This window comes from Chiloscyllium punctatum, chromosome 17 (assembly GCF_047496795.1).
Source record: "Chiloscyllium punctatum isolate Juve2018m chromosome 17, sChiPun1.3, whole genome shotgun sequence".
NCBI classification, from domain to species: domain Eukaryota; kingdom Metazoa; phylum Chordata; class Chondrichthyes; order Orectolobiformes; family Hemiscylliidae; genus Chiloscyllium; species Chiloscyllium punctatum.
In genome coordinates, this window is record NC_092755.1 from 76,667,935 (window position 1) to 76,689,310 (window position 21,376).

General features: G+C 52.5%; 1 protein-coding gene across 9 annotated transcripts in view; it reads left to right on the forward strand.

The window, feature by feature from the left end:
- Positions 1 to 21,376, forward strand: part of ncor2 (nuclear receptor corepressor 2) — a 244,980-nt gene that overhangs the window by 173,925 nt on the left and 49,679 nt on the right. For all 9 annotated transcript variants that reach the window (XM_072587584.1, XM_072587583.1, XM_072587589.1 and 6 more), the window contains 6 exons: positions 26 to 177; positions 589 to 700; positions 3,153 to 3,245; positions 5,106 to 5,209; positions 16,308 to 16,458; positions 18,942 to 19,088. In XM_072587584.1, the coding sequence (XP_072443685.1) occupies positions 26 to 177; positions 589 to 700; positions 3,153 to 3,245; positions 5,106 to 5,209; positions 16,308 to 16,458; positions 18,942 to 19,088 (759 nt within the window). The remainder of the gene's footprint in view (positions 1 to 25; positions 178 to 588; positions 701 to 3,152; positions 3,246 to 5,105; positions 5,210 to 16,307; positions 16,459 to 18,941; positions 19,089 to 21,376) is intronic.

Here is a 21,376-nt window from a genome sequence, read left to right on the forward strand (position 1 = left end):
ACTTAAATATTGTTCCTCATATCAGATTTCCAGCTGAGTCACCAAGTCCCGATCAGTGTGTATGAAGATAAACGACCCTCTCAATCAGAGCGAACACATTACATCACAGGACCCCCACCCCTCATTCCAACATCCAGACAGCAGACTGGAGCTGAATGTCAAGACCCCATCACTCAGGTAAGGGGACTAGTGAGAAATTGTGAGGGGGTAGGAGTGATCGCCTCGAGGATAGGGCTGTGATTGTAGGGGGGGAGGGGAAGTGATCGCCTCGAGGATAGGGCTGGGATTGTAGGGTGGGGGGAGTGATCGCCTCAAGGATAGGGCTGGGATTGTGAGGGAGGGTGTTAGCCCCTAAACAGGAACTTGGTTGATGATGGGAGGTCATCCCTAGGACAGGGGACCAGGGTTATAGCAAGGTGACCCCATGGACCGAGTGGCTGAGATCTTGGACGGATGGGTGGGTGGGTGGGTGGGTGGGTGGGAGGGGGAGGGCCATCATGATATCCCACTGTAAAGGGCAGGATTGGTTCTGTCTTGGGCCTGGGAGTTTTGACCCATCTGTGACTCTGTCTTTTTTCCCCGTCTCAGGGAGCTGCGATCCCATTGCTCAACACAGCTGCTTATGGGCCAGAGCGTGGTCGGGGTCACCAGACGACACTGCCCATTGGCCTGCAGTGGTCAGTGGATCCGTCCAGAGACGGTAGGTGTTGGGAATGAACGGACCAACTGATGGAATTAGAAACAGGAAACGTACGGCAGGACGATTCCATGTCAGTCAAAGCTGCTTCGAAACAGTGCCCATTCAGCCCCTCCATTCTGCTCCACAGCGAGAGCGGTTCACTCCTACATCAGCCCCACCATCCTGTACCACAGGGAGGACGGCATTTCGCTCTTACATCCTGTTCAAGGGGAGGGGGAAGTGTGCAGTTAGCCCCTACATCTGGTCCACAGAGATAGGAGGAGTCCATTCAGCCCCAAAAGCCCATTCTGACGTTAATTGGATATTACCTGATTCCTATCTCATCTCCGTTTATCCACCTTTGCTCCATGACCTCATGCAGCTTAGTGAACAAAAACATCACATCCATCTCTTAAAGTATGCAGTTTACCCAATAATGTCTGGGACAGAGAGTGTTCCCAGTTCCACATCCAGTTTAGGATGAGGAAGTGCACCATTTTAATTCTAGACACCATTTTAATTCTTCACGCCACCCTGAAGTGGAAGTTGCTGAGGTCCCAGTGGATCCTCTGGGGGAGGGGGAAGAGGATCAGGCAGACCTCCCCCACCCCACCAGAGGAGAATAGATTCATTAACCTCACTCTATGCTTTACTTTTACAAAGCCAAACTGATCCTGTTCAGATTCAAACTGTTCACAAGCTCAACTCCTCCAAATAGCAGGTAAAAGTGACTACTGCAAATGCTGGAGATTAACGTTAAGAGTGTGGTGCTGGAAAAGCACAAGGGGTTAGGCAGCATCCGAGGAGCAGGAGAATTGATGTTTCGGGCAAAAGCCCTTCATCAGAAATCAGAAATTCCTAATGAAGGGCTTTTGCCCGAAACGTCGACTTTCCTGCTCCTCAGACGCTGTCTCTCCTCCAAATAGCACCAGACAATAACTAGCCCAAGCCGACAGGAGACTATCAGCTCTGTGTTTCACTGTTAGCTCTCTCTCACCATCACCCCACCACATTACACAGTGACATTAGAATGTTGCAGTCAAAAGGATAAATTCTCAAACCTCCAGTGAGTTAGAGCAGTTAGTGTGGACTCTCCCAGGGAGAGTCACTGGGTTAATGAGTTACTTGGCTTACAAGGCACATTCAAGACAATATCAGATCCAAGGAGAATGGGTACAAATTGGAGAACGTGGGGAATGGGAGCAGGTTCAAATTCAGTAAAGGAGGAGAAAGGAATTGATTAAGAATGGGAAAACGGAGTACAAGTCTAAGCTTGTGGGGAACATTAAACCCGACTGTAAAAGCTTTTATACACGTCTGAAGAGAAAAAAAAATTGGTGAAGACAAATGTTGGTCCAAGAGTCAGAAGCTGGGAAATTTACAATTTTGAATAAATGACTCACCAATTAAACATATACTTTGGTTCTGTGTTCACAAATAACAATCCAGAAATATTTAGAGACAAAGAGTTTAGTGAGAGAGAGGAGCTAAAGGAAATCCGTATGAAAAGAAATTAGTAAATTGATGGAATTGAGGATTGATAATTGTCTGGACCTTAGTGAGACCAAGCCTGGAATATTGTGTGCAGGTTTGGCCTCCTTATCTGAGGAAGGATGTTCTTACCAAAGCAGGGGAATACAGCAAAAGTTTACCAAATACATTTCTAGGATGGGAGGACTGATGTATGAGGAGGGGTTGAATCAGTTAATTTTGTTTTCACTGGAGTTTCTGAAGAATGAGGGGGAAGACCTCACAGAAACTTATCAAATTCTAACAAGATTAGTCAAGGTAGATGGAGGAAGGATGTTCCCAATGGTAGGGGAGTCCAGGCTGTGGGTCACAGTTTAATGATACAGGGTAGGTCTTTTAGAACTAAGATGAAGAAAAATGTCTTCACCCATTGAGTGGTGAGGCTATGGAATTTTCTGCAACAAAAAGCAACTGAGGCCAAAACGCTGCATGTTTTCAAAAAGGAGCTTGATAGAGTTGTTAGGACTAAAGAGAACAAAGGGTATGGGAAGAACGTGGGAACAGGAGACTGAACTGGATGATTAATCAAAATCCTATTGAATTGAGGGAACCAGGCTTGAAGGGCCAAATGTCCTACTCCTGCTCCTTGTTTTTCTGTCTTTTGTCATTACCGACAGAGTAGATAGGTTTGTGAGTTGCTGTAGGTTTGTAAGTGAGTTGCTCAGTTTGTGGGAGAGTTGTTGGTTAGTGAGTTAGTCTGGGTTGGTGAGAGAATCATTGGCAATGTGAGTTAATATGGGTTCGTGAGAGACTGGCTGGGTTAGTGAGTGACTTTAGTGACCAAATCAATGGGTTAGTGAGAGAGTTGTTTGTTTAGTGAGTTACTATAGGGTTAGTGAAAGAGTCGTTGAGTTACTGTGGGTTACCAGCATGATATTAGTGTTGCTCCTTCTCTGAGTTTATTCAATGGATTGTCACTGTTGTGTTGCCATGCTATTTACAGCAATGAAACAGGAGCAATTATCGCCAGTGTCACAGAACAGCCCACCAGATAGCAGAGGAACACAGACACTTGATAACAACTTCATCAGCACAGGTATGGAATAAGACAGTGCTCTCCCAGAACTGAACCTCTGAACAGCACTCCCTCAGCACTGACCCTCTGACAGTGTGGCACTCCCTCAGCACTGACCTTCCGACAGTGCCCACTCCATCAGCACTGACTCTCTAATAGTGCCTACTCCCTCAACACTGGCGTTCCGACGGTGCGGCACTCCCTCAGCACTGACCCTCCGACAGTGCACCACTCCCTCAGCACTGACCCTCCGGCAGTGCGGCACACCCTCAGCACTGACCCTCCGACAGTGCGCCACTCCCTCAGCACTGACCCTCCGACAGTGCGGCGCTCCCTCAGCACTGACCCTCCGACATTGCGGCACACCCTCAGCACTGACCCTTCGACAGTGCGACACACCCTCAGCACTGACCCTCCGACAATGCGGCACTCCCTCAGTACTGACCCTCCGACAGTGCGGCACTCCCTCAGCACTGACCCTCCGACAGTGCGGCACTCCCTCAGCACTGACCCTCCGACAATGTGGCACTCCCTCAGTACTGACCCTCCGATAGTGTGGCACTCCCTCAGTACTGACCCTCCGACAGTGCATCACTCCCTCAGTACTGACCCTCCGACAATGTGGCACTCCCTCAGTACTGACCCTCTGACAGTGTAGCAATCCCTCAGCACTAACACTCCAAAAGTGCATCGCACACTCAGCACTGACACTCCGACAGTGCGCCACTCCCTCAGCACTAACCCTCCGACAGTGCGGCACACCCTCAGTCCTGACCCTCCGACAGTGCGGCACACCCTCAGCACTGACCCTCCAACAATGCGGTGCTTCCTCAGCACTGACCCTCCGACGGTGTGGCACTCCCTCAACACTGACCCTCCGACAGTGCGGCACTCCCTCAACACTGACCCTCCAGCAGTGTGGCACTCCCTCAGCACTGACCCTCCGACAGTGTGGCACTCCCTCAGCACTGACCCTCCGACAGTGCGGCACTCCCTCAGCACTGACCCTCCAGCAGTGCGACACTCCCTCAGCACTGACCCTCCGACAGTGTGGCACTCCCTCAGCACTGACTCCGACAGTGTGGCACTCCCTCAGCACTGACCCTCCAGCAGTGCGACACTCCCTCAGCACTGACCCTCCGACAGTGAGGCACTCCCTCAGCACTGACCCTCCGACAATGTGGCACTCCCTCAATACTGACCCTCCGACAGTGTGGCACTCTCTCAGTACTGACCCTCCGACAGTGCATCACTCCCTCAGTACTGACCCTCCGACAATGTGGCACTCCCTCAGTACTGACCCTCCGACAGTGTGGCACTCCCTCAGTACTGACCCTCCGACAGTGCATCACTCCCTCAGCACTGACCCTCCGACAGTGCGGCACTCCCTCAGTACTGACCCTCCGACAGTGCATCACTCCCTCAGCACTGACCCTCCGACAGTGCAGCACTCCCTCAGCACTGACCCTCCGACAGTGCGGCACTCCCTCAGCACTGACCCTCCGACAGAGCGGCACTCCCTCAGCACTGACCCTCCGACAGTGTGGCACTCCCTCAGCACTGACCCTCCGACAGTGCGGCACTCCCTCAGCACTGACCCTCCGACAGAGCGGCACTCCCTCAGCACTGACCCTCCGACAGTGTGGCACTCCCTCAGTACTGACCCTCTAACAGTGCGGCACTCCCTCAGCACTGACCCTCCGACAGTGTACTCTTCTGAAACCCCACTGTTGAAGCAGGAGACTGCTTGTCATGGAGTGGGGCCCGTCAAAGCATTAGGTTCTTTCATTTCACTTCCAGGTTTTTGTAATTAAACACGTTGAGCTTTCTGTTTGTCTGTTTCTCTGTAATTGGTCTGTGAAGGTTGTCCTGTCTTCGCAGTTTCACCCCTGTGCCTGGTTCAACCTGGAAGCATCACACGAGGGACCCCTGGAGCAAGATTTCCTTTGGAATCAGCAGCTTCCTACCGAGGCTCAATCACTCAGGTAATCTCTGTTCAGATCACAATGTGGGAATCTGCTAGAAATGAACCCCGCCCTCCGCCCGCTTCACCAGTCACACTTTTAGTTGTAATTCTAGATTCAACCACTGATGGCAAAATTATTTCCTTTTATGCTGTTGTCCAGCTTCCTTTAATAATCACAAAATAATCCATTTATTATAAAACAAAGCAAATTCCTAAAAAAACAACTGTAAGCATTTAATGCGTAATCTATAATCCTGAATTAGAACTATAATCGCTTTTAATCCGAAAGATGGTACATCAACTACACAAAAGACAAAAATGTCAGCAAAGCCTCGACAGAAATGATCTTTTGAAAAGGGTAAGAAAAACACCCTTGGTCTGAAAAACCAAGCATTGATTCTGACGAACTCTCGTTGTTTCTTGCTGATGTTATCAGATTGCTGTCACTGTTGGAAGGTCTCCAAATGAGGTTTCACTTTGGATAAAAATCAAGTCGTTTCCAACTCTGTGGACAGTGATCACAGTTCAACTTTTGAGGTTTAACAAAGGAATTGAAATATGGTGATGTGGAAATTTTGACATTTTCTTCCTTGTGACTCTCTCTGGGTGTGTGAAACAGAAATCAAATCCTGAAAGGATTGCGAGACCTCCATCCAAACAGCAGCTGCCAAATCTGGTTTTCTGACAATTAATGCAGTAAAGCCTCATCACTTCTACCCTTAAAAGCTTTGCTTGGCCAACTTTCTGAAATCACCTGACGTTTTGTAATTACCGAGTGGATTACAGTCCAATTAAAACTGTTGGCCACATTTCCCTGAAGTGCCACTCCCCTTGGTTAAAAAAAAACACCCTGCCTCATTCAGAGAGTGTCCGAATAATTCAGTAACTTCCAGGTCACCATGTTCGTCAAAAATGTAGCTGAACTCCCAAGAAAGCCAGTGATGATTCCAATCAATTGACAGAGTAAAGCAGTAATGCTGCAACAAGCATCAAGGAGGGACTAGCCTCTTCCTGTGCTCGATCATTCTTTATTGGTCAGAGTACTGAGTACAGGAGTTGGGAAGTCATGTTGTGGCTGTACAGGACATTGGTGAGGCCACTTTTGGAATATTGTGTGCAATTCTGGTCTCCATGACAGAAGAGGGATGTTGTGAAACTTGAAAGCGTTCAGAAAAGGTTTGCAAGGATGGTCCCAGGGTTGAGGATTTGAGCTATTGGGAGAAGCTGAATTGGCTGGGGCTGTTTTCCCTGGAACGTCATGGGGGGTGACCTTATAGATGTTTATAAAATCATGAGGGGCATGGATAGGTTTAAATAGGCAAGGTCTTTTCCTTGGGTTGGGGGAGTCCAGAACTAGACAGCGTAGGTTTAGGGTGAGAGGGGAAAGATATAAAAGGGACCTAAGGGGCAGCTATTTCACACAGAGGATGATGCATGTGTGGAATGAGCTGCCAGAGGAAGTGGTGGAGGCTGGTACAATTACAACATTTAAAAGGCATCTGGATGGGTAAATGAATAGGAAGGGTTTGGAGAGACATGGGCGAAGTGCTGGCAAATGGGGCTAGATTTCTATAGGATATCTAGTCGGCATGGACAAGTTAAACTCAAGGACCTGTTTCCATGCTGTACATCTCTATAACCAGAAAAATAATAAAAAAGACAAATGCTTTATATAGCACCATTCCAGATCACAACCATCTCCAATGAGCCAATGAAGTATCTGGAAATATTTTGTGATGTCAGAGATGACGCAGTGAATTACTGCCCATCAAATGCCTCAAGCAGCCTGAGAGCACACCCAAAGAATGAGCAAATAATGTGATATAACAAATAATAAGGAAGGAACAGAACACTGAGATCTTATAAATTGTGCCAGAAAATGGTTTACATTAGCCTGACAGGCACCTCGGTTTAACACCTGAAGTATAACATTTGTAAGACAGTACTGACCCTCTGACAGTGCAGCACTCCCTCAGCACTGACCCTTCGACAGCGCGTCACTCCCTCAGCACTGACCCTCCGACAGCATGTCACTCCCTCAGCACTGACCCTCCGACAGCGCGTCACTCCCTCAGCACTGACCCTCCGACAGCGCGTCACTCCCTCAGTACTGACCCTCTGACAGCGTGTCACTCCCTCAGCACTGACCCTCCAACAGTGCGGCACTCCCTCAGTACTGACCCTCCGGCAGCATGTCACTCCCTCAGCACTGACCTTCTGACAGTGCGGCACTCCCTCAGCACTGACCCTCGGACAATGCAGCACTCCATCAGCACTGACCCTCTGACAGTACGGTGCTTCCTCAGCACTGACCCTCTTACAGTGCGGTGCTTCCTCAGCACTGACCTTCGGACAGTGCGGTGCTCCCTCAGCATTAACCCTCCGACAGCATGTCACTCCCTCAGCACTGACCCTCTGACAGCGTGTCACTCCCTCAGCACTGACCCTCTGACAGTGCGGCACTCCCTCAGCACTGACCTTCCGACAGTACGGCGCTTCCTCAGCACTGACCCTCTTACAGTGCGGTGCTCCCTCAGCGTTGACCCTCCGACAGTACGGTGCTTCCTCAGCACTGACCCTCAGACAGTGCGGTGCTCCCTCAGCATTGACCCTCCGACAGTGCGGCACTCCCTCAGCATTGACCCTCCAACAGTTCATCACTCCCTCAGCACTGACCCTCCGACAGTGCCCACTCCCTGAGCACTGAACCTCCAACAGTGCGTCACTCCCTCAGCACTGACCCTCTGACAGTGCATCACTCCATCAGCACTGTCACTCCGACAGTGCTCACTCCCTCAGCACTGACCCTCCGACAGTGCATCACTCCCTCAGCACTGACCCTCCGACACTGCATCGCTCCCTCAGCACTGACCCTCCGTCTGCGCACCTCTCCCTCTGCGTTGACCTTCCGACAGGTGCATCACTCTCTCAGCACTGAACCTCCGACAGTGCGGCACTCCCTCAGCAATGACCCTCTGACCCGCCGGCTCTCCCTCAGCACTGACTCTCAGACCGCGCATCACTCCCTCAGCACTGACCTTCCCACAGCGCATCAATCCCTCAACACTGCAACTCCGAAAGCGCACCTCTCCCTCTGCGCTGACCTTCGCACAGGTACATCACTCCCTCAGCACTGACCCTCCGACAGTGCGGCACTCCCTCAGCACTGACCCTCCGACAGTGCATGACTCTTCCGGCACGGACCCTCCGACAGCGCATCACTCCGTCAGCACTGACCCTCCAACAGTGCATCACTCCCTCAACACTGACCCTCCGACAGCGCATCATTCTCTCAGCACTGACCCTCCGACAGTGCATCGCTCCCTCAGCACTGACCCTCCGACAGTGCCCACTCCCTCAGCACTGACCCTCTGACAGTGCGGCACTCACTCAGCACTGACACTCCGACAGTGCATCGCTCCCTCAGCACTGACCCTCTGACAGCGCATCACTCTCTGAGCACTGACCCTCTGGCAGTGCCCACTCCCTCAGCACTGACACTCCGACAGTGCCCACTCCCTCAGCACTGACCCTCCGACAGCGCCCACTCCCTCAGCACTGACCCTCCGACAGCGCATCGCTCTCTCAGCACTGACCCTCCGACAGTGCATCGCTCCCTCAGCACTGACCCTCCGACAGTGCCCACTCCCTCAGCACTGACCCTCCGACAGTGTGGCACTCCCTCAGCACTCACCCTCCGACAGTGCCCACTCTCTCAGCACTGACCCTCCGACAGCGCATCGCTCTCTCAGCACTGACCCTCCGACAGTGCATCGCTCCCTCAGCACTGACCCTCCGACAGTGCATCGCTCCCTCAGCACTGACCCTCCGACAGTGCGGCACTCCCTCAGTACTGAATCTCTAACTGGGCCAACTCCCTCAGCACTGACACTCTGATAGTGCCCACTCCCTCAGCACTGACCCTCCGACAGTGCGGCACTCCCTCAGCACTGACCCTCCGACAGTGCATCGCTCCCTCAGCACTGACCCTCCAACAGTGCCCACTCTCTCAGCACTGACCCTCCGACAACGCATCACTCTCCTAGCACTGACCCTCCGACAGTGCAGCACTCCCTCAGCACTGACCCTCCGACAGTGCATCGCTCCCTCAGCACTGACCCTCCGACAGTGCGGCACTCCCTCAGTACTGAATCTCTAACTGGGCCAACTCCCTCAGCACTGACACTCTGATAGTGCCCACTCCCTCAGCACTGACCCTCCGACAGTGCGGCACTCCCTCAGCACTGACCCTCCAACAGTGCATCGCTCCCTCAGCACTGACCCTCCAACAGTGCCCACTCTCTCAGCACTGACCCTACGACAGTGCCGCACTCCCTCAGCACTGACCCACTGACAGTGCATCACTCCATCAGCACTGTCACTCCGTCTGCGCACCTCTCCCTCTGCGTTGACCTTCCGACAGGTGCATCACTCTCTCAGCACTGAACCTCCGACAGTGCGGCACTCCCTCAGCAATGACCCTCTGACCCGCCGGCTCTCCCTCAGCACTGACTCTCGGACCGCGCATCACTCCCTCAGCACTGACCTTCCCACAGCGCATCAATCCCTCAACACTGCAACTCCGAAAGCGCACCTCTCCCTCTGCGCTGACCTTCGCACAGGTACATCACTCCCTCAGCACTGACCCTCCGACAGTGCGGCACTCCCTCAGCACTGACCCTCCGACAGTGCATGACTCTCCCGGCACGGACCCTCCGACAGCGCATCACTCCGTCAGCACTGACCCTCCAACAGTGCATCACTCCCTCAACACTGACCCTCCGACAGCGCATCATTCTCTCAGCACTGACCCTCCGACAGTGCATCGCTCCCTCAGCACTGACCCTCCGACAGTGCCCACTCCCTCAGCACTGACCCTCTGACAGTGCGGCACTCACTCAGCACTGACACTCCGACAGTGCATCGCTCCCTCAGCACTGACCCTCTGACAGCGCATCACTCTCTGAGCACTGACCCTCTGGCAGTGCCCACTCCCTCAGCACTGACACTCCGACAGTGCCCACTCCCTCAGCACTGACCCTCCGACAGCGCCCACTCCCTCAGCACTGACCCTCCGACAGCGCATCGCTCTCTCAGCACTGACCCTCCGACAGTGCCCACTCCCTCTGCGTTGACCTTCCGACAGGTGCATCACTCTCTCAGCACTGAACCTCCGACAGTGCGGCACTCCCTCAGCAATGACCCTCTGACCCGCCGGCTCTCCCTCAGCACTGACTCTCAGACCGCGCATCACTCCCTCAGCACTGACCTTCCCACAGCGCATCAATCCCTCAACACTGCAACTCCGAAAGCGCACCTCTCCCTCTGCGCTGACCTTCGCACAGGTACATCACTCCCTCAGCACTGACCCTCCGACAGTGCGGCACTCCCTCAGCACTGACCCTCCGACAGTGCATGACTCTTCCGGCACGGACCCTCCGACAGCGCATCACTCCGTCAGCACTGACCCTCCAACAGTGCATCACTCCCTCAACACTGACCCTCCGACAGCGCATCATTCTCTCAGCACTGACCCTCCGACAGTGCATCGCTCCCTCAGCACTGACCCTCCGACAGTGCCCACTCCCTCAGCACTGACCCTCTGACAGTGCGGCACTCACTCAGCACTGACCCTCCGACAACGCATCACTCTCCTAGCACTGACCCTCCGACAGTGCAGCACTCCCTCAGCACTGACCCTCCGACAGTGCATCGCTCCCTCAGCACTGACCCTCCGACAGTGCGGCACTCCCTCAGTACTGAATCTCTAACTGGGCCAACTCCCTCAGCACTGACACTCTGATAGTGCCCACTCCCTCAGCACTGACCCTCCGACAGTGCGGCACTCCCTCAGCACTGACCCTCCGACAGTGCATCGCTCCCTCAGCACTGACCCTCCAACAGTGCCCACTCTCTCAGCACTGACCCTCCGACAACGCATCACTCTCCTAGCACTGACCCTCCGACAGTGCAGCACTCCCTCAGCACTGACCCTCCGACAGTGCATCGCTCCCTCAGCACTGACCCTCCGACAGTGCGGCACTCCCTCAGTACTGAATCTCTAACTGGGCCAACTCCCTCAGCACTGACACTCTGATAGTGCCCACTCCCTCAGCACTGACCCTCCGACAGTGCGGCACTCCCTCAGCACTGACCCTCCGACAGTGCATCGCTCCCTCAGCACTGACCCTCCAACAGTGCCCACTCTCTCAGCACTGACCCTACGACAGTGCAGCACTCCCTCAGCACTGACCCACTGACAGTGCATCACTCCATCAGCACTGTCACTCCGACAGTGCTCACTCCCTCAGCACTGACCCTCCGACAGTGCATCACTCCCTCAGCACTGACCCTCCGACACTGCATCGCTCCCTCAGCACTGACCCTCCGTCTGCGCACCTCTCCCTCTGCGTTGACCTTCCGACAGGTGCATCACTCTCTCAGCACTGAACCTCCGACAGTGCGGCACTCCCTCAGCAATGACCCTCTGACCCGCCGGCTCTCCCTCAGCACTGACTCTCGGACCGCGCATCACTCCCTCAGCACTGACCTTCCCACAGCGCATCAATCCCTCAACACTGCAACTCCGAAAGCGCACCTCTCCCTCTGCGCTGACCTTCGCACAGGTACATCACTCCCTCAGCACTGACCCTCCGACAGTGCGGCACTCCCTCAGCACTGACCCTCCGACAGTGCATGACTCTCCCGGCACGGACCCTCCGACAGCGCATCACTCCGTCAGCACTGACCCTCCAACAGTGCATCACTCCCTCAACACTGACCCTCCGACAGCGCATCATTCTCTCAGCACTGACCCTCCGACAGTGCATCGCTCCCTCAGCACTGACCCTCCGACAGTGCCCACTCCCTCAGCACTGACCCTCTGACAGTGCGGCACTCACTCAGCACTGACACTCCGACAGTGCATCGCTCCCTCAGCACTGACCCTCTGACAGCGCATCACTCTCTGAGCACTGACCCTCTGGCAGTGCCCACTCCCTCAGCACTGACACTCCGACAGTGCCCACTCCCTCAGCACTGACCCTCCGACAGCGCCCACTCCCTCAGCACTGACCCTCCGACAGCGCATCGCTCTCTCAGCACTGACCCTCCGACAGTGCATCGCTCCCTCAGCACTGACCCTCCGACAGTGCCCACTCCCTCAGCACTGACCCTCCGACAGTGTGGCACTCCCTCAGCACTCACCCTCCGACAGTGCCCACTCTCTCAGCACTGACCCTCCGACAACGCATCACTCTCCTAGCACTGACCCTCCGACAGTGCAGCACTCCCTCAGCACTGACCCTCCGACAGTGCATCGCTCCCTCAGCACTGACCCTCCGACAGTGCGGCACTCCCTCAGTACTGAATCTCTAACTGGGCCAACTCCCTCAGCACTGACACTCTGATAGTGCCCACTCCCTCAGCACTGACCCTCCGACAGTGCGGCACTCCCTCAGCACTGACCCTCCGACAGTGCATCGCTCCCTCAGCACTGACCCTCCAACAGTGCCCACTCTCTCAGCACTGACCCTCCGACAACGCATCACTCTCCTAGCACTGACCCTCCGACAGTGCAGCACTGACCCTCCGACAGTGCATCGCTCCCTCAGCACTGACCCTCCGACAGTGCGGCACTCCCTCAGTACTGAATCTCTAACTGGGCCAACTCCCTCAGCACTGACACTCTGATAGTGCCCACTCCCTCAGCACTGACCCTCCGACAGTGCGGCACTCCCTCAGCACTGACCCTCCGACAGTGCATCGCTCCCTCAACACTGACCCTCCAACAGTGCCCACTCTCTCAGCACTGACCCTGCGACAGTGCAGCACTCCCTCAGCACTGACCCACTGACAGTGCGTCACTCTCTCAGCACTGACCCTCGAACAGTGCGGCACTCCCTCAGCACTGACATTCGGACAGTACATTGCTCCCTGATAGTGCGTGACTCTCCCAGCACTTACACTCCGACAGCGCATCACTCCCTGAGCACAGACCCTCTGACAGTGCGGCACTCCCTCAGCACTGACCCTCCGACAGTGCATGATTCTCCCGGCACGGACCCTCCGACGCGCATCGCTCTGTCAGCACTGACCCTCCCACAGTGCATCACTCCCTCAACACTGACCCTCCGACAGCGCATCATTCTCTCAGCACTGACCCTCCGACAGTGCATCACTCCCTCAACACTGACCCTCCGACAGCGCATCACTCTCTCAGCACTGACCCTCCGACAGTGCATCGCTCCCTTAGCACTGACCCTCGGACAGTGCCCACTCTCCCAGCACTGACCCTCCGACAGTGCAGCACTCCCTCAGCACTGACCCACTGACAGTGCATCACTCTCTCAGCACTGACCCTCCGACAACGCATCACTCTCTCAGCACTGACCCTCCGACAACGCATCACTCTCTCAGCACTGAATCTCCAACTGTGCCAACTCCCTCAGCACTGACACTCCGATAGTGCATCGCTCCCTCAGCACTGACCCTCGTCAGTGCATCGCTCCCTCAGCACTGACCCTCCGACAGTGCCCACTGCCTCAGCACTGACCCTCCGACAGCACATCACTGCCTCAGCACTGACCCACCGACCATGCCCACTCCCTCTGACAGTGCGGCACTCACTCAGCACTGACACTCCAACAGTGCATCGCTCCCTCAGCACTGACCCTCTGAGAGTGCATCGCTCCCTCAGCACTGACCCTCTGACAGCGCATCACTCTCTGAGCACTGACCCTCTGGCAGTGCCCACTCCCTCAGCACTGACACTTCGACAGTGCCCACTCTCTCAGCACTGACCCTCCGACAGTGCATCGCTCCCTCAGCACTGACCCTCTGACAGTGCCCACTCCCTCAGCACTGACACTCCAACAGTGCCCACTCTCTCAGCACTGACCCTCCGACAGTGTGGCACTCCCTCAGCACTGACCCTCCGACAGTGCCCACTCTCTCAGCACTGACCCTCCGACAACGCATCACTCTCCCAGCACTGACCCTCCGACAGTGTGGCACTCCCTTAGCACTGACCCTCTGACAGTGCGGCACTCCCTCAGCACTGACCCTCCGACAGTGCATCACTCCCTCAGCACTGACCCTCCGACCATGCCCACTCTCTCAGCACTGACCCTCTGACAGTGCGGCAGTCCCTCAGCACTGGCCCTCCGACAGTGCATCACTCCCTCAGCACTGACCCTCCGACCATGCCCACTCTCTCAGCACTGACCCTCTGACAGTGCGGCAGTCCCTCAGCACTGACACTCCGACAGTGCATCGCTCCCTCAGCACTGACCCTCTGACAGCGCATCACTCTCTCAGCACATGACAGTGCCCACTCCCTCAGCACTGACACTCCGACAGTGCCCACTCCCTCAGCACTGACCCTCCGACAGTGTGGCACTCCCTCAACACAGACACTCCAACAGTGCACCGTTCCCTCAGCACTGACCCTCCGACAGTGCCCACTCTCTCAGCACTGACCCTCCAACAATGCATCACTCTCCCAGCACTGACCCTCCGACAGTGTGGCACTCCCTCAGCACTGACCCTCCGACATTGCATCACTCCCTCAGCACTGACACTCCAACAGCGCATCACTCCCTCTGCACTGACCCTCTGATAGTGCCTGACTCTCCCAGCACTGACCCTCCGACAGTGCATCGCTCCCTCAGCACTGACCCTCCGACAGTGCCCACTCCCTCAGCACTGACCCCCCGATAGCACATCACTCCCTCAGCACGAACCCTCCAACAGTGCATGACTCTCCCAGCACTGACCCTCTGACAGTGCATAACTCCCTCAGCACTGACCCTTCGCCAGTGCGGCACTCCCTCAGCACTGACCTTCCGACAGTTCATCACTCCCTCAGCACTGACCCTCTGACAGTGTCCACTCCCTCAGCACTGACCCTCCAACAGTGCACCACTCCCTCTGCGCTAAACCCTCCGACAAGTGGATTACTCCCTCTGCGCTGACCCTCCGGCGTAGGACTGACTCTGCGCTGACCCTCTGACAGTGTAGAATTCCCACTGCGCTGACCCTCTGACAGTGTAGAACACCCTCTGCGCTGACCCTCCAACAGTGTAGAACTTCCTCTGCGCTGGCCCTCTGACAGTGTAGAACTTCCTCTGCGCTGGCCCTCTGACAGTGTAGAACTTCCTCTGCGCTGGCCCTCTGACAGTGTAGAACTTCCTCTGCGCTGACCCTCCGACAGTGTAGAATTCCCACTGCGCTGACCCTCTGACAGTGTAGAACACCCTCTGCGCTGACCCTCTGACAGTGTAGAACACCCTCTGCGCTGACCCTCCAACTGTGTAGAACTCCCTCTGCAGTGGCATTTTGATCCCAAGGCTCCTCAGACAGCACCTTCCAAACCTCTGACGACTTTGATCCTGAATGACAAGGGCATCAGATAAATCTGAATGTCAATACCTTCAAATTCCCCATCCAAGCCACTCACCATCCTGACTTGGAAATAGACCACTATTCCTTCAGTATCACTGGGTCAAAATCTTAGAATAGTTCCCCCTGTCAGGAATTTCATTGTGGGTCTACATACAACACATGGACTGCAGCGATTCAAGAAGGCAGTTCACCCCCACCTTCTTGGGGCAAGCAGGGTCGGGCAATAAATACTGGGTCCAGCCAGTGACACCTTTGACTCATGAGACAGGGACAGTATCTCACATGTTATGGGTTATTTTAAAGAACAGTTTGTGTGCTGAATAAATAATAATTACTTGACATTATTAACTGTTTGTGTTAAACATTATCCTGTGTATATTTGCACACGTCAAAATGTGGCCATTGGAATCATTGATACAGGAAGCAGCTCCTCATCTGTTCATCTCACCTGCAGGTTAACGCAGCCCTAAGCTGAAAGCTTGGTGTAAACACTGTACAAGGTTCTCCACCAAAGCACTAATTATTTTATTTTGTTTCCAAATGCTTTGTTACGTTGTTCTTTTCCTCTATCATTATTCACTCCTGGGTTGTTCTGGTCAATCCTGATTTATATTCCTGCTGTTTGTTGTGAAGATTGGTGGCTGCTTTCCTCTGGTGCTGACTGTCTTGCCTCCATCTAAATGATTATTGACTGTGTTTCTGCTGTCACACAGGGAACGCCAGCAGAGGTTCTGTATAAAGGAACAGTCACCAGTGTCAGGGAGGAAGACAATCCCAACAGGGATGAGAGAGCACAGAAGGAAGCCTCTTCAAAAGGACATGTCATCTATGAAGGGAAAAGTGGTCATGTGCTCTCATATGATGGTGAGAGGCCTTTATTTGGATTTCAGATTGTCCAGGGAGTGCCACAGAATAGGTTCATCCAAAATCCAGTCGCTTGCCTTATGTTGTCAAAAGTGGATGCAGATCATTGCACGATAAATTTTTGTTACAATTGCAAAGAGACAGAGAAGCTTTTAAAGGAAAGGAATTTCTATATCACCAATGGAAATAAAACCACTGGACAAGACTTTAATTTTTAAAACATTTAACATAGACATTTACTGTAACAAATAAACTAAAATCAATATCATTTAAACTTTACCTAAACTGTGAAAGATACTTCAAATGAAAAGGAAGATTTCATTTTAAATAATTGCCATAACAAAGGTATGCCGCCCATATTCCCAAACCCTCTCATAACCTGTGTAACTAACATAGCATCACCTGTAAAATCAGGCTTTCTGACTTGGTTCCTGCTATGTGGAATCTCTCCCTTACACTCACTCCAGTTCTTGTGTCACACTCATCAGCAGCAATACGCCAGCTGAAGTCCCTGGACACAGTCAACACTGTGCATAGATGCATAACTATGAAGCCTCTGTCACTCACTCTCACAGTCATCCTGGTGCACCAGATCCACAGCAAACTCCCTTCACCAAGTCTTGAAACTATCTGGTAGGTTCTGACAAAATGAAGTTAGCAATTTCCAACCTATCCCATTTTTATCTATTGCTCTGTGTCCTTTCAACTTGTAGAACCAAAGCATCAACATTGTCTTTACTGTATTCACAAGGCCTGAAGGTCTTATGAGGAAAGGCTGAGGGACTTGGGTCTGTTCTCATTGGAGAGAAGGCAGCTAAGAGAGGATTTAATAGAGATATACAAGATGATCAGAGGATTAGATCAGGTGGACAGTGAGAGTCTTTTCCCTCAGATGATTACATTGGCTTGTACGAGGGGGCATCGCTGCAAATTGAGGAGTGATAGATTTAAGACAGATTTCAGAGGCAGGTTCTTTACACAGAGAGTGGTAAGGGTGTGGAATGCCCTACCTGACAATGTAGTTAACTCAGCCACATGAGGGAGATTTAAACAATCCTTGGATAATCACATGGATGATGACGTGATAGTATAGAGGGACAAGTTGAGAATAGTTCACAGGTCGGCGCAACATCGAGGGCAGAAGGACCTGTTCTGCGCTGTATTGTTCTATGTTCTATATTCTAAGTATCTATTCAAAAGCTACCAAACAGAAAACTCTTCCATTCAGGAAGAACCCAGCGGGTTCTCGCTGTCACAAATGTTCAGTGTATCTGAGCTGCAAGCAATAAAACAGCCAATCAACACCACCTCCAACCCCCCCCACCACACCTGACAACTGCAATCAGCTTTCTGTTTATCCTAAACTCTCAACATTTCAACTCCATGTGAGCTGAGGTTGCTATGGCATTTCTTCTAACCAAGTGGTTTAATTGGGAACTCTCTAATAGAATGTTCTGGAATTAACATGAAAACATTGCATTACACGAAAGAAAAATACAGATATTCCCAAAATACAACTTTCTTCCCAATTCCTAATAACAAAACATAAAGTTATGAAGTAGTTGATCAGCTATGGTCATGTCAGTTGAAGGATCAGGTGTTCATCAGGAAGCACTGACGAAATCTTTCCCTAATAGAGAACTGGGATCAATTACATTAGTGCCTGATCAAAGATTAGCACCTCATTCTCAAAGTTGGCCACTTGGACAGTGCAGCACTCCCTCAGCATTGACCCTCCGATAGTGCCGCACTCCCTCAGCACTGACCCTCCGATAGTGCCGCACTCCCTCAGCACTGACCCACCGACACTGCGGCACTCCCTCAGCACTGACACTCCAACAGTGCGGCACTCCCTCAGTACTGACCCCCCGACAGTGCAGAACTGCCTCAGCACTGACCCTCTGACAGTGCTGCACTCCCTCAGCACCGACCCTTCGACAGTGCAGCACTGCCTCAGCACCGACCCTTCGACAGTGCAGCACTCCCTCAGCACCGACCCTTCGACAGTGCAGCACTGTTTCTCACGAATATTCAGGTTTTGAAAATGAAGCATTACACATTGACCCCAGTGAAGGATGAAGGTAGTGATTCTGATTTGTGTAAAATTGCTTTTTGTGGTTCAACAGCCATGATTTCAATTCTGTGCTGCTGTGCAAAAGCTGAATTGCTCTCAACCAACCTGTCGTGTTCTTCCTGTTAACTCATGTTGATCAGAAACAAGATACACCAAATCATTTAACTGATGCCTGAACTTTGAGATGATGTTGGTGAACCCAATGTTTGGTTGGGAATCTGTGAAGGGTGCAGGGAGGTAACGTACAGGGCCATGAGTGACTAACACAGCCTCTAACAAGTGAACCATTAAAGCTGTGTCACTGGCTACAGATACCTTCCTTCTCTGCTGCCATTAACAGAACAGCACCTCCTGCATCCACAAGTCTGCTTTGATTTTCGTTCTCATTCACTTTCCATATAATCTTCAGGAATCACATCAGGAAATTCCAAAGACAACCAGTGGAGTTCTGTAGCCGTGAATGAAGTCACTGGAATGAAGCGGAGTTATGAGATGATGGAAGGAGGCATCGTATGGGGTTTAACGACGCGAGATTCAGTGCCTTCCAGCTATGAGGGTAAGTGTGTGTGAGAGAGAGAGAGAGAGAATCTCTTCCGTTTTGAGAATTCCATCTTAGCCTTAATGAATGACAGCCATCAGGCTGGGAAGCCAGAGCTGAAGGTTAGGTCTACACTCAGTCATACTCGCATCAATCTGTCAAAGGTCTGACAGCTCCTAACCCATTTTTCACAAATTGATCAGTTGGTTGGACAAATTGTTACTAAGAAATTGTGTGTAGTTTATCTTTATAGAAGATAGGAACACAAGTAAGTAATTCAGTTTTCCAACCCTGTTCTACCATTCGTAATCATGACAGATTATCCAACTCAGTCCCCTATCCTGCTTTCTCCCCATACTATTTGATCCCTAAGCCCTTAGAACTATGTCGAAGTCATTTTTGAAAACATGAAATGTTTTGGCCTCAACTGCTGCACAGTGGCAAAGAATTCCTTAGGTTCTCCACTCTGTCAGTCCTAAACACCCTCCCTATTTCCTTAGATCCCTGGGTTTGGACTTCTCAGTCATTGGGAACATCCTTCCTGCATTTAGCCTGTCACACCCTGTTAGAATTTTAGTGGTTTCTATGAGATAGCTCCTCATTCTTTTAAACTCCAGTGAATATAGTCCTAACTAATCCAGTTCCTCCTCATACTTAACCCCTCATTCCCAGGAGTGAGTCTGGTAAACCTTCACTGCACTCCCTTCTTCTCCAGAAGATTATATCTCAGGTAAGGAAACCAAAACTGCACAGTATTCCAGGTATGACTTCATCAAGGCCCTGACTAATTGCAGCAAGACATCCCTGCTGCTGTACTCAAATCCTCAGTAAGAAGGCCAACATACCGTTTGCCTTCTTCACCTACACATTTACCTTCAGCGACTGGTGTACAAGGACACCCAGGTCTCGTTGCAGTTCCCCCTTTCCTAACCTATTATCATTCAGATAATCTACCTTTCTGTTTTTGCTCCCAAAGTGAAGAGCCTCACATTTATCCACAGTATCTGCCACGTATTTACCCACTCACTCCACCTGTCCAAATCACACTGAAGTATCTCTTCATCCTCCTCACAGCTCATCCTGACACCCAGAGTTGTGTCATCTGCAAACTTGGAGATATTACATTTAGTTCCCTAATTTTACATTTTTATTGAACCTAGTTTTCTAATCACCCTGTTCAGCAATGTTATGACACATCTCTGGAAAAGATGAGACTTGACACTACCCCTGCACTACAAGATAGCCCCTTAAACCATTCCCAAGGTGTTTGGACAGTCCATCTTCCGGAGTTACACCAGCCCCACTCCCCACCTTTTCCTCCGCTACGTTGATGACTGCATCTGCGCCACCTCATGCTCCCATGAGGAGGTTGAGCTGTTCACCAACTTCACCAACATATTCCACCCCGACTTTAAATTCACCTGCACCATCTCTGATACCTCTTCCTGGACCTCTCCATCTCCATCAATGATGACCAACTCAACACTGATATATTTTACAAACCCACTGACTCCCACAGCTTCCTGGATTACACCTCTTCCCACCCACCACCTGCAAAAATGCCATCCCGTATTCCCAATCCTCCACCTCTGCCGTATCTGCTCCCAGGAGGACCAGTTCCACTACAGAACACACCAGATGGCCTCCTTCTTTAGAGATCGCAAGTTCCCTTCCCACGTGGTTAAAGATGCCCTCCAACACATCTCGTCCACATCCCGCACCTCCGCCCTCAGACCCCACCCCTCCAACCGTAACAAGGACAGATCTTCACCTTCCACCCCACCAACCCCCCCCCCCCCCCCCATCCCTATCCACCATCCATAAATACCATTCCCTCCGCGACTACCTCATCAGGTGCATGTTCCACAACAGCCCACCCTCCCCTCCCAGCACCTTCCACTGCCACCGCAGGAATTGCAAAACCTGCGCCCACGCCTCCTGCCTCACCTCCATCCAAGGTCTCAAAGGAGCCTTCCTCCATCGCCACTCCCCCACCACCTGACGCCTGGAGGAAGAACGCCTCATCTTCTGCCTCGGAACACTTCAACCCCAGGGCATCAATGTGGACTTCACCAGTTTCCTCATTTCCCCTCCCTCCACCTTACCCCAGTTCCAACCTTCCAGCTCAGCACCATCCTCATGACCTGTCCTACCTGCCAATCTCCCTTCCCATCTATCCACTCCACCCTCCTCTCTGACCTATCACCATTACCCCAGCTCCATCCATCTATTGAACTCTTAGCTACCTTCTCCCCAGCCCCCACCCCCTCCCATTTATCTCTCCACCCCAGAGGCTCCCAGCCTCA